This window comes from Tenrec ecaudatus, chromosome 9 (genome assembly GCF_050624435.1).
Source record: "Tenrec ecaudatus isolate mTenEca1 chromosome 9, mTenEca1.hap1, whole genome shotgun sequence".
NCBI lineage: Eukaryota > Metazoa > Chordata > Mammalia > Afrosoricida > Tenrecidae > Tenrec > Tenrec ecaudatus.
In genome coordinates, this window is record NC_134538.1 from 10,488,534 (window position 1) to 10,503,206 (window position 14,673).

General features: G+C 44.2%; 1 protein-coding gene across 1 annotated transcript in view; it reads left to right on the plus strand.

Moving 5' to 3' along the window:
• MCTP2 (multiple C2 and transmembrane domain containing 2) overlaps positions 1-14,673 on the plus strand; it is a 287,776-nt gene that overhangs the window by 90,596 nt on the left and 182,507 nt on the right. Inside the window, exons 3-4 of the mRNA XM_075557885.1 lie at positions 1,469-1,531; positions 2,641-2,749. Of these exons, the coding sequence (XP_075414000.1) occupies positions 1,469-1,531; positions 2,641-2,749 (172 nt within the window). The remainder of the gene's footprint in view (positions 1-1,468; positions 1,532-2,640; positions 2,750-14,673) is intronic.

Genomic DNA, 14,673 nt, shown 5'->3' on the forward strand with positions numbered 1-14,673 from the left:
GGGCATGTCCCCAGCATGGGTATTTCTCCATGTTTGGGGATGGGTCAAACTTTCTTGGTTGATGATTGCGCAGTTGCTTTTTCCGTGAAGGTACAGTTGGAAGGTCTTCCAGATCCTATTTTGAAATGTTTCATAATTGACTGGCATGTGTTCCTGAGTCACCAGGTTCCCTACGGGTGATCACGGGCCAGGCGGGCCCACACGGGGAGGGGCCTCGCAGGTGGCCCTGCTGCTCTACTTCCTTTACTGAGAACAAAGCTACTCCTCAGCTAAACACCCCATGGACTGGGCGCGCCTGGGCAGCCCAGTGGGAGGATGCAATCAGCTCCTCTCCTATTGCCACACAGCAGGGAGGCAGCGCCCTCAGCTGCAGTTGCCTAGTCAATGTCAGATTCCCAAAGTGAAGTGCTGGGTAGCCTCAGTTGCTTGCTGTTTTCTTTCTTGGCTCACCACCTTGTGTTCTGTAGAAAAAGCCCAAGAATCCTGTAGCCACTCAAGAATGGAGAGGAGTACCCATCCCCTTCCAGCTGGTTAGTTTGTTGCTCTGTGGCAGCTTGCATATTACTCTGAGGCTAGAAGTTATGCCTGTCTCCCCAATTTAAATACCGATTTAAATACAATGCAAATTTAAATACACGTGTGGGACTGGTTTCAGCAGAGCTCCCAGGCTAGACAGATTGGGATAAAAAGTTCTGGTAGTGAATCTATTTCTGGAAATTAGCCAGTGAAAACCGTATGGCTCACAGCAGAATTGATGGGATACTGTGCTAGAAAATGAGACCTTTTGGTGGGAAGACAGACAACTTACAAGCACAAGGGCTGCAACTGTGAACTCAAACACAGCAACAGCTGTGGAGATGGCACAGAGTGGAGTCAGGGTTCATCTGTAGTACATGGGGTGCCATGATTCAAACCCAACTCAACAGTAATGAGCAACTAGGGTGTCCCCCATGTTGGCTTTTTACTTATCTGAACCTTAGTGTTGCCACACTAGGATCTCGGTTACATCTGATTTCTGTTCAAGCCCCGCGGACAGAAATGGAAATCCTTTGGGTATTGATCTTCCATTGCCCGTTTTGACATTTTACTGTGAATTGGGTGAAGGTTTACAGAGGAGGCCAGTTTCCCATTCAGTGATTCATACATACAGACTTTGTTTCATCTCCTTGATTGCAAGCCACACCATGTAACATCACCTGCCCCACTTCCTCTGTTTCCTACTTCCACTCCTCCTTCTCTCCAAATGCTTCCAATCCCCAATAGTTAATGAGTCTAAGGTCCACTTGACTCTCTAATGTTACTGCTTCCCTTAGAGACCTCGCTTCCAATGCTTTTCTTTCTTTAAAAAAAAATCATTTTATTGGGGGCCCGTACAATTCTTATCTCAATCCATACATCCATCATGTCCAGCACATATGTATCCAGTGCTTTTCTAAGCAGACCTTTTCATGTTTCTTTTCCCCTACAGAAGTTATGTGGAAGTGGTGATCTGAGTGCTTCCTTCACATCCCAACATTTTGAAGACCAGTCTGTAAGTGAGATTCCTCAACAGCAAACACTAGAGGGAAGATTGTAAATATTTCCCTCTCAGTGTTTGGATATGTGATCCTCTACCTCCTGCCGCTAAAGTGAGCTACGTTGTATCCACCCATAATAAACTGGCCTTCCAAATGAGAGCTGGGGAAGGTGAATTCATAGCCTATTGATTTTTTAGACAGTGATAGATTCTTCTAAAAATACATAGCCTCTATGAAACTGAGTGGAAGAGTAAAGGAGACAAAACCATTTTGAAGTGCTTTGAAACACAAGCAGGGAGAATTTCAAAAGCAAGCAGTCAAGGGTAACTTAGCCATACAATCGGTTAATTGAATGTCAAATAAGTGAATGATAAATTATTTTACTTTTTCTTTCTCTCGGAGGAAAGGTGAAAATTTGAACAGGTTTGAAATTGCACTGGATTCATTTGTTAGTTACTCAGAGGTAGGCTTGAATTTGATATTATAGCTGATAGGAGTTAGTGAATTCCTAAAGGGGGAAGTGAGCTAAACTGGGAGAGATGAGAGAGACCAAGATGGTATAAATGGGAGACACGGATGCAGGAGATACTGAAGGGAAATATGGGAAAGCCAGGGGCACTGGATGCTGACAATTGTGATCTCCAGGGCCCCAGAGGAGGGGTCAACAGGGCTCAGTGGGTGATCAGCTGAGTGCCAAGGAAGTGAAATGTTTTTTATTACATGTAGAGGTCTATGAGAACATGACCATTGGGCGGATTTTCACACATTCTGTGCCTGTTTGCCCCAAAGATGGACCTCTGTGTGCTCTGTCCTGCCTTGTAGCCCCACCTGAGTCCTATCCTAAAGGCTCAAGCATCCTGCAGCCAGGAAAGGCATTTAGGAGTGCTTCAGAAGTTGCCCTAACCACCTAGCTGTTTCTTCATGGAAAGCTAATCTTGAAAAGATATGATCATGATTGCCATAGCATGTTAATAACCAAGCTAGCAAACTGTATGGGAGTAAGAGGCAAGGACCCTTGAAGATTTGCCCTCTGCTTGACGTTCCTACACCTCTTAAGTGGGATGAAAATTATCTCGGTCTGACCTAATAACTACCGACTTCTCTGACTCTTCTCTCTGGACAGATCCTCGGAGAATCCGGCGATGGCTTGAGTAACCTCCCCAGCCCTTTTGCATACCTCCTCACCATCCATCTGAAGGAAGGCCGCAACCTTGTCATCCGAGACCGCTGTGGTAAGGGCTGTGTCTTTCCCACTCACCTGGAAACCTCCTTATTGCCCCTGTGGTTGTATTGCCGATGTTAGTCCACTCTTCACCTCAGTCCAATGTATTGGAGTCCAGAGCTCAAATCTAACCATCTTCAGGGATCAAAGAACTTGCGGCAAATGATTTAATAATATTGAGCCATGCTGTCTCCTTTCTATTTTAAAATGCATAATACTGATCATCACATAGAGTTGTTTTAGAATGAACTAAGACTACCTGTAGACATGGGGCTGCTAGCGGCAAGGTCAAACCACCCAGCGGCTCCTTGGAAGATGATGAATCGATCTGTCCCCATCAACATTTCCAGTCTCAGCAACCCCATACATGGCAGCTGTGAGATGGAATCAACTCGATGACTTTGAGTTTGGCTTGGATTTTAGTACTACGATACGATAGGATTATCCATCTCTGTCTCTTTCTCTCTCTCCATCTAATCTAGTCCCTCCTCCTTCCTTAGCCTTAAAGATGACACTGTCATGGTTGTCTTTGTGCATACTTCGGTGCAAAGATGAGAATATTTCTTAGATAAAAATTGCATGTGTTTAAGATTGAGCTGTGGAGACAGACTATTTTGTTCCAATCTTGACTTCTCCATTCATTGCTGGTTATTGTCTCACAGGCAGGGGAAAAGGTAGTCCTGACCCATTGGCTTCGTACACTACGCCATTATCCTACTTCCGTGTTTGCAGCATGCATACTTCACCTGCTCTGTGGCCTCCCACTCACTGCTTCCCTCCTCCCTGACCCACCAGCTAGGGGTTCCTCCATCTGTCTAATCTCACCTGTTCTCCGGGTCCCAAGATGAAACAAAGTATGCCCGTTGGTTTGTTCCTCTCGCTGAAACGGCTGTCTCTTTTCTTCTAAGTGCATTTTTCTCATTTTCTTAATGCTATCTCATTTTCATCGTAATGCATTTTCAAATGGTGAAAAATGTCATGTTCTGCTTGTTGATACATAGCATTGTCTAGCAAAAGCATACGTTTTATCTATCAGTGTGCACTTTTTTGGGCCTGGCTTTTTGGTAAACTTACTAATCATAATAGATATTTATTTTGTGCTATTTTTAATTGGTTGGTGCAGATAGAGCGGGTAGGCAAATTTGTGTATATGCTTGGTCTTCCATCCTGATCCAAATTCCAATGAGAATTTCCTCATCATAAATCATCCATGCATCTAATTTCATAATATAACCTAGATGTACATATATTTCAGAAACTTTACAAAACAAACAAACCCGAAAACCTTGCCATTCGACAATGCTTAGTTTTCGTTGGCTGCTTTCTCAAAATATCACAAAGAAAATGGCTTTAAACAACAACAACAAAATCTCTTTGTCTCGCAGTTCAGAGACTGGTCGTCTTAGACTAGGGTGTCAGCTCTGCGGATGCCTTCTGAGGCTCTGCAGGTGGATGTGGTCTGTGCTTGTCTCCACCGGGGCTTCTTTGGTGTATACCTGCCACATCCTGCAGTGCCCCTCTCCTGCCTCTCTGTCGCTGTGTATACTCTCTTATTTGATAAGCACCCCAGTCCTAGAGGATAAGATCCTTTAACTTCACGTGAACTTAACTGATACCATCCTGAGGACCCTATCTCCAAACGGAGACACATTCACAGGGAAAGGGATTTGGACTTCAATGTATCCTTTTAAAGACACAAGCATGTACATCGTTATAGGCAGATTTTCCAAGTCCTGAAGGTCGCCTTCTTTCCTATTGTAAGTAGGTAATGAAGTTTTTTTGAGTTTATTCAATGTCATTTGGAGACTCAAGAGATGAGGCTTTTCACTCCCACAAAGAGTGACAATTCCTTGGGGGAGTTTGAGGGGCTTGGGGAGCCAATAAGAGTGAGTACAAGAAAGAAGAAAATCTTCTAAAATTGATTGTGGTGACGATAGTACAATTCTTCTTGGTGTGATTGAGCGATTGAATTATCTGTTGTTTGGATGATGTCCCAATGAAACTGCTTAATAAAAAAAAAAAGAAAAACAAAAAGTGACAGTCTCAGAAATTCACAGGGACAGTTCTACCCTATCCTATAGGGTTGCTATGAATCAGCATCCACTGGATGGCAGTGTGTGTGTTTGTGTGTGTGTATGGGCTTTATAAAAAAGTGTCTACATGGTGTATATTTAAGTTTTCTAGGAAGAACGTATTTTAAAATCCTCAAAAGTCTACATTGAGCTTTAGAAGCTTATCATTTTCCAGGCAGCGTGTTCCTGCAGCGGTACACACACACCTGGATGCCTCATGCCCACTGCTTCTTTACCAGCTTCTCCCACCTTTTCTGGTTTCTTCTCCATTATTTTTGTTTGACTGCCTTTTTCTCCCTTATACATGCCACACTGTTAGAATGGCAACTGATTTCTGTGTGATTGTCAGTAGACGTAATTTGAGGATGAAGAATCGTAGGCATCATCTAATGAGTTGCACAATAGGTTTTGTAAGCATTTAGTCCACACATTTTTGCTTAGGACTGAAGAATAGCCCCCAGTCTGTGTTCCCACCTCAGCAGTCTTCATCCCTGAGTACCAAGCTTCATTCAAGTGAAATTAGGCTGTACAGAAATTAGGCTTGTGTGTTGTACTAACCTGATATAATCCAAATATGACCGGCTAATCTAGGTCCTAAACGGTTCTGTTTGCACACACATTTCTTTCAGGACTAATAGAGATTGTGGCTATCTGTGATTTTGTTTGTTTTTAATAGAAGATTAATCAATAGTTTCTAAGAAAATCATTCATTCGTAGCAAGTTCTTTTTCCACATGTTGGGTTTGCTATGTGCCTTCTTGTCAAGGGACTCTGTTGATTTAGTTAGTGATCAGGGCATCCTCAGGAGCCTACTCCAGGTAAGCCAGCATTTGACTGTCCACTGTGATTCGAAGCAGCGATTGGGATTACTCGCACACAAGCTACCGTACCTGCCTTCTTAGTAGGCTGTGCTGTTGGCTGTGGATCCCCACCCAGTGTCGATCGTTTCTCCAAAATGGTCCTTTGAACCAATCAAAAGTTCTCCAGTTTAAGTGAGCACCGGATATCCGGCAGGCTTCCTACAACAGCATTTCAGGTCCCCAACTGGCACTTCCAGGTGAAGCTGATGCCAAGGTTGCCAGGCCAGTGACATTTTGGGGACCATTGTGGGCGCTGACACAGGAAAAGGAGTGCTTTCCTCCTGGGAGAGAGAGCATTTTCTCTCTATTACCCACATCCTTTTATTTTCTGGGGCTTTCCTTCACTGTTCAACCTCTCTTCAGCTTTGGTCTTACACTTAATTGTCTTCTCTGAACACAATTCAGTATGGTTTTAGCCTAGGTAACATTGGCACAGAAAGCTGCATGACCTACTAAAGCAATACATAGTACAGGACTTAGAAGTTATCCGTGGATTTCTAATAGTCATTCTTTCATAGGCTTCCAATTCCATGCCTAAAATGTTGATAACTGATTGTTGTAGTCAGAAAAAAATGAGAGACACCGAGTAAGAAAAATAAATCCTTGAAAATGATTAGGGCAAAGTATGTATGGATGTGCTTTATACAATTGATGTATGTATATGTATGAATTGTGATAAGAGTTGTATAAGTCCCTAATAAAACATAAAAAAATAAAAGTAAATATCTCTTTTCATTGGGCATTGAAGTGAGTGTGTTGCCTCCCCTTTCAGGAAGTGCAGTCCCAGCAATCCTGAAGGAAGGACATTAAAGTGAGCTTATGGAGTTATTGATTGAGACTAGAATCTTCCCACCTTATGGTCCATCTGGAAACATGTGAGGGGAAGCCACTCAGAAACCCACACTATTCTGCTCTGCTGGGATGCCATCAATCAGGGCCTAGAAAGCGCACTTCGTTGGTGTGTAGGAGTGCGGGACTTTTGTCTCATGTAAATCCCCTGCTTGTCTGGTCCCGGCAGAGCCCTCACTGTGCAGTAGTATGTTAAAATCAGCTTGTTGATATTTTCTGGGGGCTTTGGTTAAATTTGATAAGCCACCAGGTTTCTCAGCATTCATTGGACCGAATGTGGAGGGAGTTTCCATGTCAGAACAATGGCTAGGTTGAGGAATGGTGCCAGGAAAGGAGGCATACACAGGGAACTTTGAAAAATTCATTGGAAATGGAAAGGAAAGGATAGTGGAATTTTCTCACACACTTCTGTCACCCTGTTGGGTTCTTAATTGCATTCAGAGCAGCTTGATGTTGCCAATGCTGTAGCTTTACAGGGTGCACCTATGTTTTCATCTGAGTCGACACAGGGAAACCTTGTAGCGAAACCTTGTAGTGAAACCTTGTAGCCGCCAATCACAGTGACATTTGGGAAGCAGACATCAGACCTGGTTTCTGAGGAGCTTCTGGGTGGACTCAGACCACTAACACTTTTGAATAGTAATTGGGTACTGTGTAATTTTATAAGAACTGGGATAAAAATGAGAAATCATTAAAAAAAGAAGGCAGTAGATGGCATCCCATCACAGACAAGCCTATTAGTTCATGAGTAATCAGGGATTTAAGAATGGGACTAGGAAAAAATGGGAGGTTTTCACTAGGCAGCTTGGTAAATGTGGCCTCACTTAGAAGATTTCTCTTTACAGGTCATTTTGCTGTTCCTTGCAGAACCTCCTTTGAATCGCTAATATGTATCCGTGTCTAGATCCAGTATTCGGAATCTTAGTGGGAAATAAACAGCCCCGTTTTTTGTTGGGCAACTTCAGTTGCTAGAATTGTCTGCCCAATAATGGTCCTTAATCAAATAATTGACAAGGTCCAGGCCGTGTCCTTCAGCCGTCTGTCTGTGAGAAGCGTCACAGCTCTGTCTAGCTTGCTGCTGGGTTGTAGGCATTGTCTGTTTGTCAGTGTGTCCCTGTCCCCCTCTTTCTTTCCTCTGCTTTCATCTGACTTGCCTTTTTGCCCCCCCACCACTTTCTCCATTCTAATTCCTTTCTATTCTCCATCTCTGCCCTACCTCTTCTTAGAGGTTCTACAAGCAGGAGTTATCTTTTTTTCCCCCAAATAAGACAGATACCTTTGGCCCTTTCTGGATCAGAACCATTGTCTCATTACTCGTGTCTGTCTTCAAATCTGAGATTGATAAGGCAGAAGGACTGTGATACGACCAATTTCAACTCCAACTGCTCCACAACTTGGCTGGTGCACGTAGGGACTTGACCAGGTTGCATTGCTGGGGAACGGAAGAGGGACAGGGAAGCATGTCCTGTGGGTTCTGAGCCAATTATGTTCCCTTAAGCATCGCTTTTCCCTAGACCTTCTCTGGTACTGGTTTGACAACCTGGGCAGGTGGCTTCTCCTGGAGTAAGCGAACCGATTAAACCTCCTTAAAGCCCTTGAGAGTGGGAACTCCAAGAGACTGCCTGTGTTTGGCTGATTCTCACAAACTTTTCGCTCTCGACAGTCATTTCCCATTGCTTGCTTTACTGGGAAGGTTTGCGGTTTTCTTTTCACCTTCTATGGTCTTCACATTTCACAAGTTTTACTCTATACTAATGTCTGGAAAACAACAGTCTTGGCAGTAAAGCCTGAACATCAATGGAAACGATGTCATTAGGGCAGTGGTGGTAGCCTCCCAGTCACAGACAGAAAGGATGCTATGTTGTTGTTGCCCTCTGGTGGCCGCCCGCAGCGTTGCAGGAGAGAAAGGAAGTCAGTTGGAGGCGTTCCCTGTAACATTAGTAATCAGTTGCCTGGAGTTAATTCTTGGTGTATGAGAGTGAGTGAGTGTTCATGCATGTAGAACTGTGTTCTCTAATACATTGTCTGATTAACTGCTTTACCTTCTTTACAGAAAGATATTTTCCAGATTGTTCTACATTTTTCATTTTGAGAAAAAAATGAAACCTTAATATGCATCATGATTTGTTTCATTAGTGTCTTACATGGTGTGTTCAAAATCGTGTTTAGTGATTGTGCATCAGTAATTTCCAGGTATCTAGATCGGTGCATATAACATTCCCTGGGATTCATTTACTGAAAAGGCACAGGTTTTTTTCTTTTCCTGTCACATGATACGGTCATTTGAGATTTCTCACTCTGTGAAAGGGCTGTTTGTTTTCCAGCTCTGCCATCGTATGTCAGAGACCTCTTTAAAGGTGGAGGGTTCAAATGGACTGCAGCCCCCAGCGAGAAAGATCAGCTCTGCACCCATAAGGATGTATTGCCTCCGAAATCCTACGTCAGGTGTAGGATTTGGAATTGGCTCAATTCTCCACTCTCCTCCACACTCTGTACAGAATATCTTTGTTGATTTCACAGAAGGATGGTACTATCTTGCTTTTGCTTTCATTTATATCTAGATAATAATTTAGACCTTGCCATGTATTTGATTATGGAATATTTGCTTTGAGTTGGCCCACAGCTGTGACCACCCATTGTTGTGGCCCTTTCTTTTGTTCCTCCGCATGCTAACATCCGGGTTTCTGACTTACCCGCTGCCTTTCAAGTTTGTTCATGACTGTTGGTTGCGAAAGCTTTTTCAAGTCTTACCACTGCAGCCTGTGGGGTTTCTGCCTTTGTCTTTCCAGCCTAGAAAGGCCTCTCTTGAGAGAGGTACACGTGAACTTATATTTATTCTGTTTGGTTAATGGTTTCACTTTTTTTACTAATTTATTTGACCTGTCTCACGTTTATTTTGAAATTATTATTTTGTCAAATGGCTATATAAATTAATTAAGGCTACCTTTTAATCATCTTTAAAATGCAACGCACTTTAAGTTCTGCTTTTTGAATTTCTCACAGATATTACTGATCTGTTCTTTTGACCTGGAGCCTCTCAACCGTGTACCTGCATGCTAGTGAAAGTCCTGATCTGTACTTTCAGAAAATTTGGTAGTTTACTCTCATTGCAGTACCTTATTTGAACACGAGATGGCGCAAGCTCATTGTGAGGGAGCTACACAATCCCTCTAGGCCTGGTGTAGAAGTTTGTCAATTGGAAATAGACTTGACACTTTCAAAGTTGCAAACACCCATCCTGGGAGGCAGGTAGCAGTTTCCCCGCCTTTAGATGAACTCTGGTAGATCTCTAAGGTCCTGTGGCAAGTTAAGTGGAGCTGAGTTTTGAAATAATTTCTGTGTATTTATTTGACTCATGCTATAGATCATTCATTGTTGGATCTATTTGTCCTTCTGTGTATTTCCACAACTCAACCTCTTCATCTTGACGTTTTTCTTGTTGGTTTAACTTTGTTTTGAGACTATATGTGCCCTTGGAGGCAGATCCCAGTGTCTCAATGCTCTCCTGCACTATATAGTCAGTTTCCTGTTCTTCCAGTGGGATCTCTTCTCATGTGCGGGTGCCCGAGAGCAGAACTGGGACATTTCCAGTGAGACGCGGGTAAAACATCCGCTGAAAACCAAAGTCAGATCGGTTTCGTAAGTTTAACTTAGTGTTAAACCAGTCTCTTTGTCTGAGGGATCCCAGTTACTCTGTGGGCTCCTTCAAACGCTCCGGCTTCTTGGCTGGAGGAAGATGAATCTGGCTCCTCCTATTACCCGATGTCGGGCCACACATGACTCACCGTTGGGGGTAATTGGTTTTTGTATGTGTGTTTGGCTGCTAACCACCCGTTTGGGGCTTTGAACCCACTAGCAGTGCACCAAAGGGAAAACTTGGTGACCTGCTCACGAAGAAAGCCAACGACACCCTGCAAGACTGGTCTGTTTTGCTCTCTAGTGTCACGTTGTGTTGGAAAAGGCTCCTTGGCACAGGACACTTAGCAGCACACTGTGCGCTGTTTCAAGAGTTCCTTCAACTCTTCCTGACACCGACTGGTGGCGTAGTGAGTCATGCTGACTGCAGGCCAGCAGTTTGAAACCACCGGCCACTCCACAGCACAAAGAGGGAGCTTTCAACTCCCGTAAAGAGTTACAGTCTTGGAAACACACCCGGGGCAGTTCTACTCTGCCCTCTAGGGTCGATATGAGTTAGTTCTGTGGCTGTCCGTGTGATGTGATTTTACATGGACTCTGGTGTGGGTATGGGATATTCCCTGTGGGTACACATGTTCGGTGTATATTTTCCTGTGTCTGTGATTTCTTTGTGGCCTGATTTGGATGGCAGCTCTTGCTATGTACAGTTAGTTCCTGGTACATGTCTTTATGTGGCGCACACTCACAGCGTGCTGAGGCAGAATCATTTCACGGGGTGGTGACGGGTCTGGTTCCAGATACTCTCTCGGGTAACAAATAACCTCGCCACGTAGTGACCCCAAACAACTATGTGTTCGTGGATCATGGCAGTGAGAATTTGGACTAGACACGGTGGAGTTGAATGGTTTTCATAATGTCTGAGGTCTCGGCGTTGCAAGTTGCCTGTTGGAGACTGCGGATCTGCAGGGGAGCAGGCTCCCTTACCTCCTGCTGGATGCCTGGGCTTCGATGAGTGGAAGACTCGGACCATGTCACACGAGGCCTCTTCATGCCACATGTCTTACTCACAGTAATGGTGGCCTTCCAATATAACCCCTCAGCGCTCCACATGTGAGTTTCCCAGGGGCACAAGGAAGAAGATGCATGTCTTAGTTTCTCAGGGCTGCTAAGACACAAATGACACATGGGGATGAATGAGCGCTGCCCTGAACTGGAATATATTACTTCACAGTAAGAAGATTAGAGAGCTAAATTTAGGGTACCAGATTGAGTGGAGGACTTCCTGTTCTCAGGGGAAAAGCTCTGTTTCAGCTTTGCTACACAGTCATCTTTGGAGGTTCGGGGCTGGTTACTGGTCTTCCTCCATCTTTGTCACGTAATCTGGGTCTGCACTTGGGTCAGCTTCCTTCTGCACCCAATCTGCTCCTCTTCTATCTCAAACATAATCGTGTAAGACACGGGGCCTCACTGACAGGATCTCATGGACATAACAAAGGTAACCCTATTTCCAAGTGGGAGTGCATCCACAGATGCAAGATTCAGAATGGGTAACAATTATTCTGGGAGATGAAATTCAACCAGTACCCTGGTGTCACCTTTGGTGGCATGGCTGTGGAAGGAGCACCGTGCCACAAGCATGTCTGGATTCGGGGGTGGTGGGGAGGATAGACACCCTATTTTCTGATGAGTAGAATATCACAGAATTAGGAGGTCATGTTCTAAAATTGTTTTAATGATGGAGTCTTTGTCATGGAATGGACCCAGGTCTGAGGCCCGATTCTGTGAATTCACCAACTTTCCTCCTCTTAAAACAACATAAAAGCAGAAAACCAAACTCATTGGTATCAAGTCAATTCTGGCTCATGGTGGCCTTATGGGACAGAATAGAACTGTCCTTTGGGTTTCGAAGATCGTGTCGCTGCAGAAGCAGATTGCTAACATCTTTCTCTTAACAGAGTGGCTGGTAGGTTTAAGCCACCATTCTTTGGCATGTGTATTTTTTACATTTGTGCATGGATAAAATCGCATAATGTGTCCTTCTAATGTTTGTGAAACAGCGGCTTTGTTCTTTCTTTTCAGTGACAATGGGTGCCCATGTCCTTACACCTGGATTTTAGTTAATTAATGGTTTGAATGGGAGACATTTCAAATATTTTTAAAGAGGAAGGAAAATGCCTGGGTATTAAAAGGTGTGTCTGCCTTGGCATCATGGATTTTCGGAACAAATAAACGAGCCCTTCTATCGACCTGGCAGATTGTATCTTGGACAGAGATCAGTACCAGACAGCTTCCTTGGTTTGTTTTGGCTTCTTCCTTGCCCGGTCTAGGCTCGGTGTATTGCTGTGTTCCAGCCCTGTGGCTCCTCTTCCCCTTTCCTCTGTTGTCCTGTTTTCTTTCTTCTTCCGACTTTACCAGTGTTTCCTCCCCTTTTCCTGTTTCAAGGACAACCATGGCTGGTGTCCCCAAGCAGAAAAGTTCACATCCCCGGGGTCCTTGTGAACAGAGAAGCAGGCGTGTTTTCTTAAAGGACTGCTTGCCCAAAGCCAATTTGTTCCGCGATCTATTCAGCAAATGGCCAATTCTCTCCACGTGTGGGATGAATCAATCCACCGACAATGTTTTGTTTGTGTGTGCATGTGTGTACATATCTCAGCTATTTATAAAATTTCTTGAGAAAGTGAGAGCTATTTAAAAATTACAAGAATGAATGGGGAATTTGAAAATGCTTAAAGGTCTCTGATGCCTATCAATTGACAGGTTAAGAAGAGGAAACAACAAATTTTTAAAATATTTCATTTGTGTCTGAAGGGAAATTATAAAACTAGCCGAAAACTCACTGCGATCAAGTTGATGGTGACTCACAGCACTAGCGCTGCCCCTGTTCGTTTCGGAGACCTAACTCCTTAAATAGAAAGACAATGAGTAGAAAGCTCGTCTGAGACAAGTAAGGTTGTTAACTGTGGTGAGGTGCTGTTGGGTCAGTTCCAACTCAGAGCGGCCCTGTGCACAAGAGAACCGAACAGTTCCCCGTCCTCCTCATCCTCACAACTTTTCTGACGCCTGACCTCATTGTGGCAGCCGCTGTGTCATTCCACCTCATCCAGGGACTTCCTCTCTGTCCTTGATCCTCCGCATTACGAAGAACGATGTCCTTCTGCAGGGACTGGGCTCTCCTGAGAACCTGTCCAAAGTCAGTAAGGCACAGGAAGTCTCACCATCCTCACGTGGAAGGATCACGCTGGCTGCCATTCTTCCAAGACACATCTCGCTGTCCTGTCAGCAGCTCATGGTATTTTCAGTATTCTTCGCCAGCATCACAACTCAAATGCATGGAGGCTCTGTGGGGCTTTTGTACCAGTGTCCAACTTTTGCCTGCATGCGAGGCAATGGAAAATAACGGAGGGCACTCAAGGCGATAGTCTAGGTTATGGGTCCCGAGAAGGGAAGACCGCTGGGGGTGGGGAGCAGTTGTGAGCCTGGGTGGTGTTGCAATGTGGAGCTGATGGGTGAGGTCCAGGGAAGGGTATGAGACTCGAGTGAAAGGGGAGCAACTGAGGACCTCAGAGGGACCCAAATTCCCACACCCCCTGTGTTAGTCTGGGCAGACTAGAGAAACAAATTCATGGACACCCTTATGTGCATAAGAAAGAGGTTTATATACAAGAGTAATTGAATATTGAGAAAACATCCCAGCCCAGTCCAGATCAAGTCCATAAGCCTGATATTAGCCTACGTGTCCGATACCAATCTATAAAGTCCTCTTCAGACTCACGAAACACATATGATGACGCTGAATGCAGGATAATCACAGGCCAGTGGGTAGAAAGTCTTTGGATCCAGTGGCGTTGTAAGCATCTCAGCGCTGGCAGGGGTCTCTGCTTGGCTTCTCCAGTTCCCAGAGCTGCATCAGGGTAGGTCCATGTGGCTTCTCCTCAGGGATGTCTCACAGAAAGTGTGCAGAGAGAGAGAATATCTCCTACTTCCAAGGAGGAAATACCAGAGTTCCTAGAATTTTCAGGAGAAGGCAATGCCCACACAGAGGCCTCATCAACTATGACCGACCTGATCGATAGACTAGACTCTACCCCTTCACTCTTAATCCTCTCCAGTCCCAAATTGACACCAGATTATGCAACTATGACAGACCACCCCTTGTGAATCTGACACTTTAACAAGACTTTTTAGCCATATATAATTTTTAAACAACAATAAAATCATATCTTTACTTAATAGGATAAAACTAAAATGCATGCAGTTCAATATGTGTCACCCTCATTTAAACATAACATTCTATAAGTGACAAAACAAATGTGCTATGCCTAACAATTGAAGATAAGTAATACCTACACCCTAATCCTATTGTCCTATGAATATATCCCCCCACCTGTGGAATTTTGTAAGCCAACCACTTCATGCCTTTATAACCTTCAATTTGGGGTACCCAATTTCTATACTGCCCACTTACATCAACCTAGTGCATGGAGGAGACAATCTTATTCTCTGATGTGAAGAATCTTC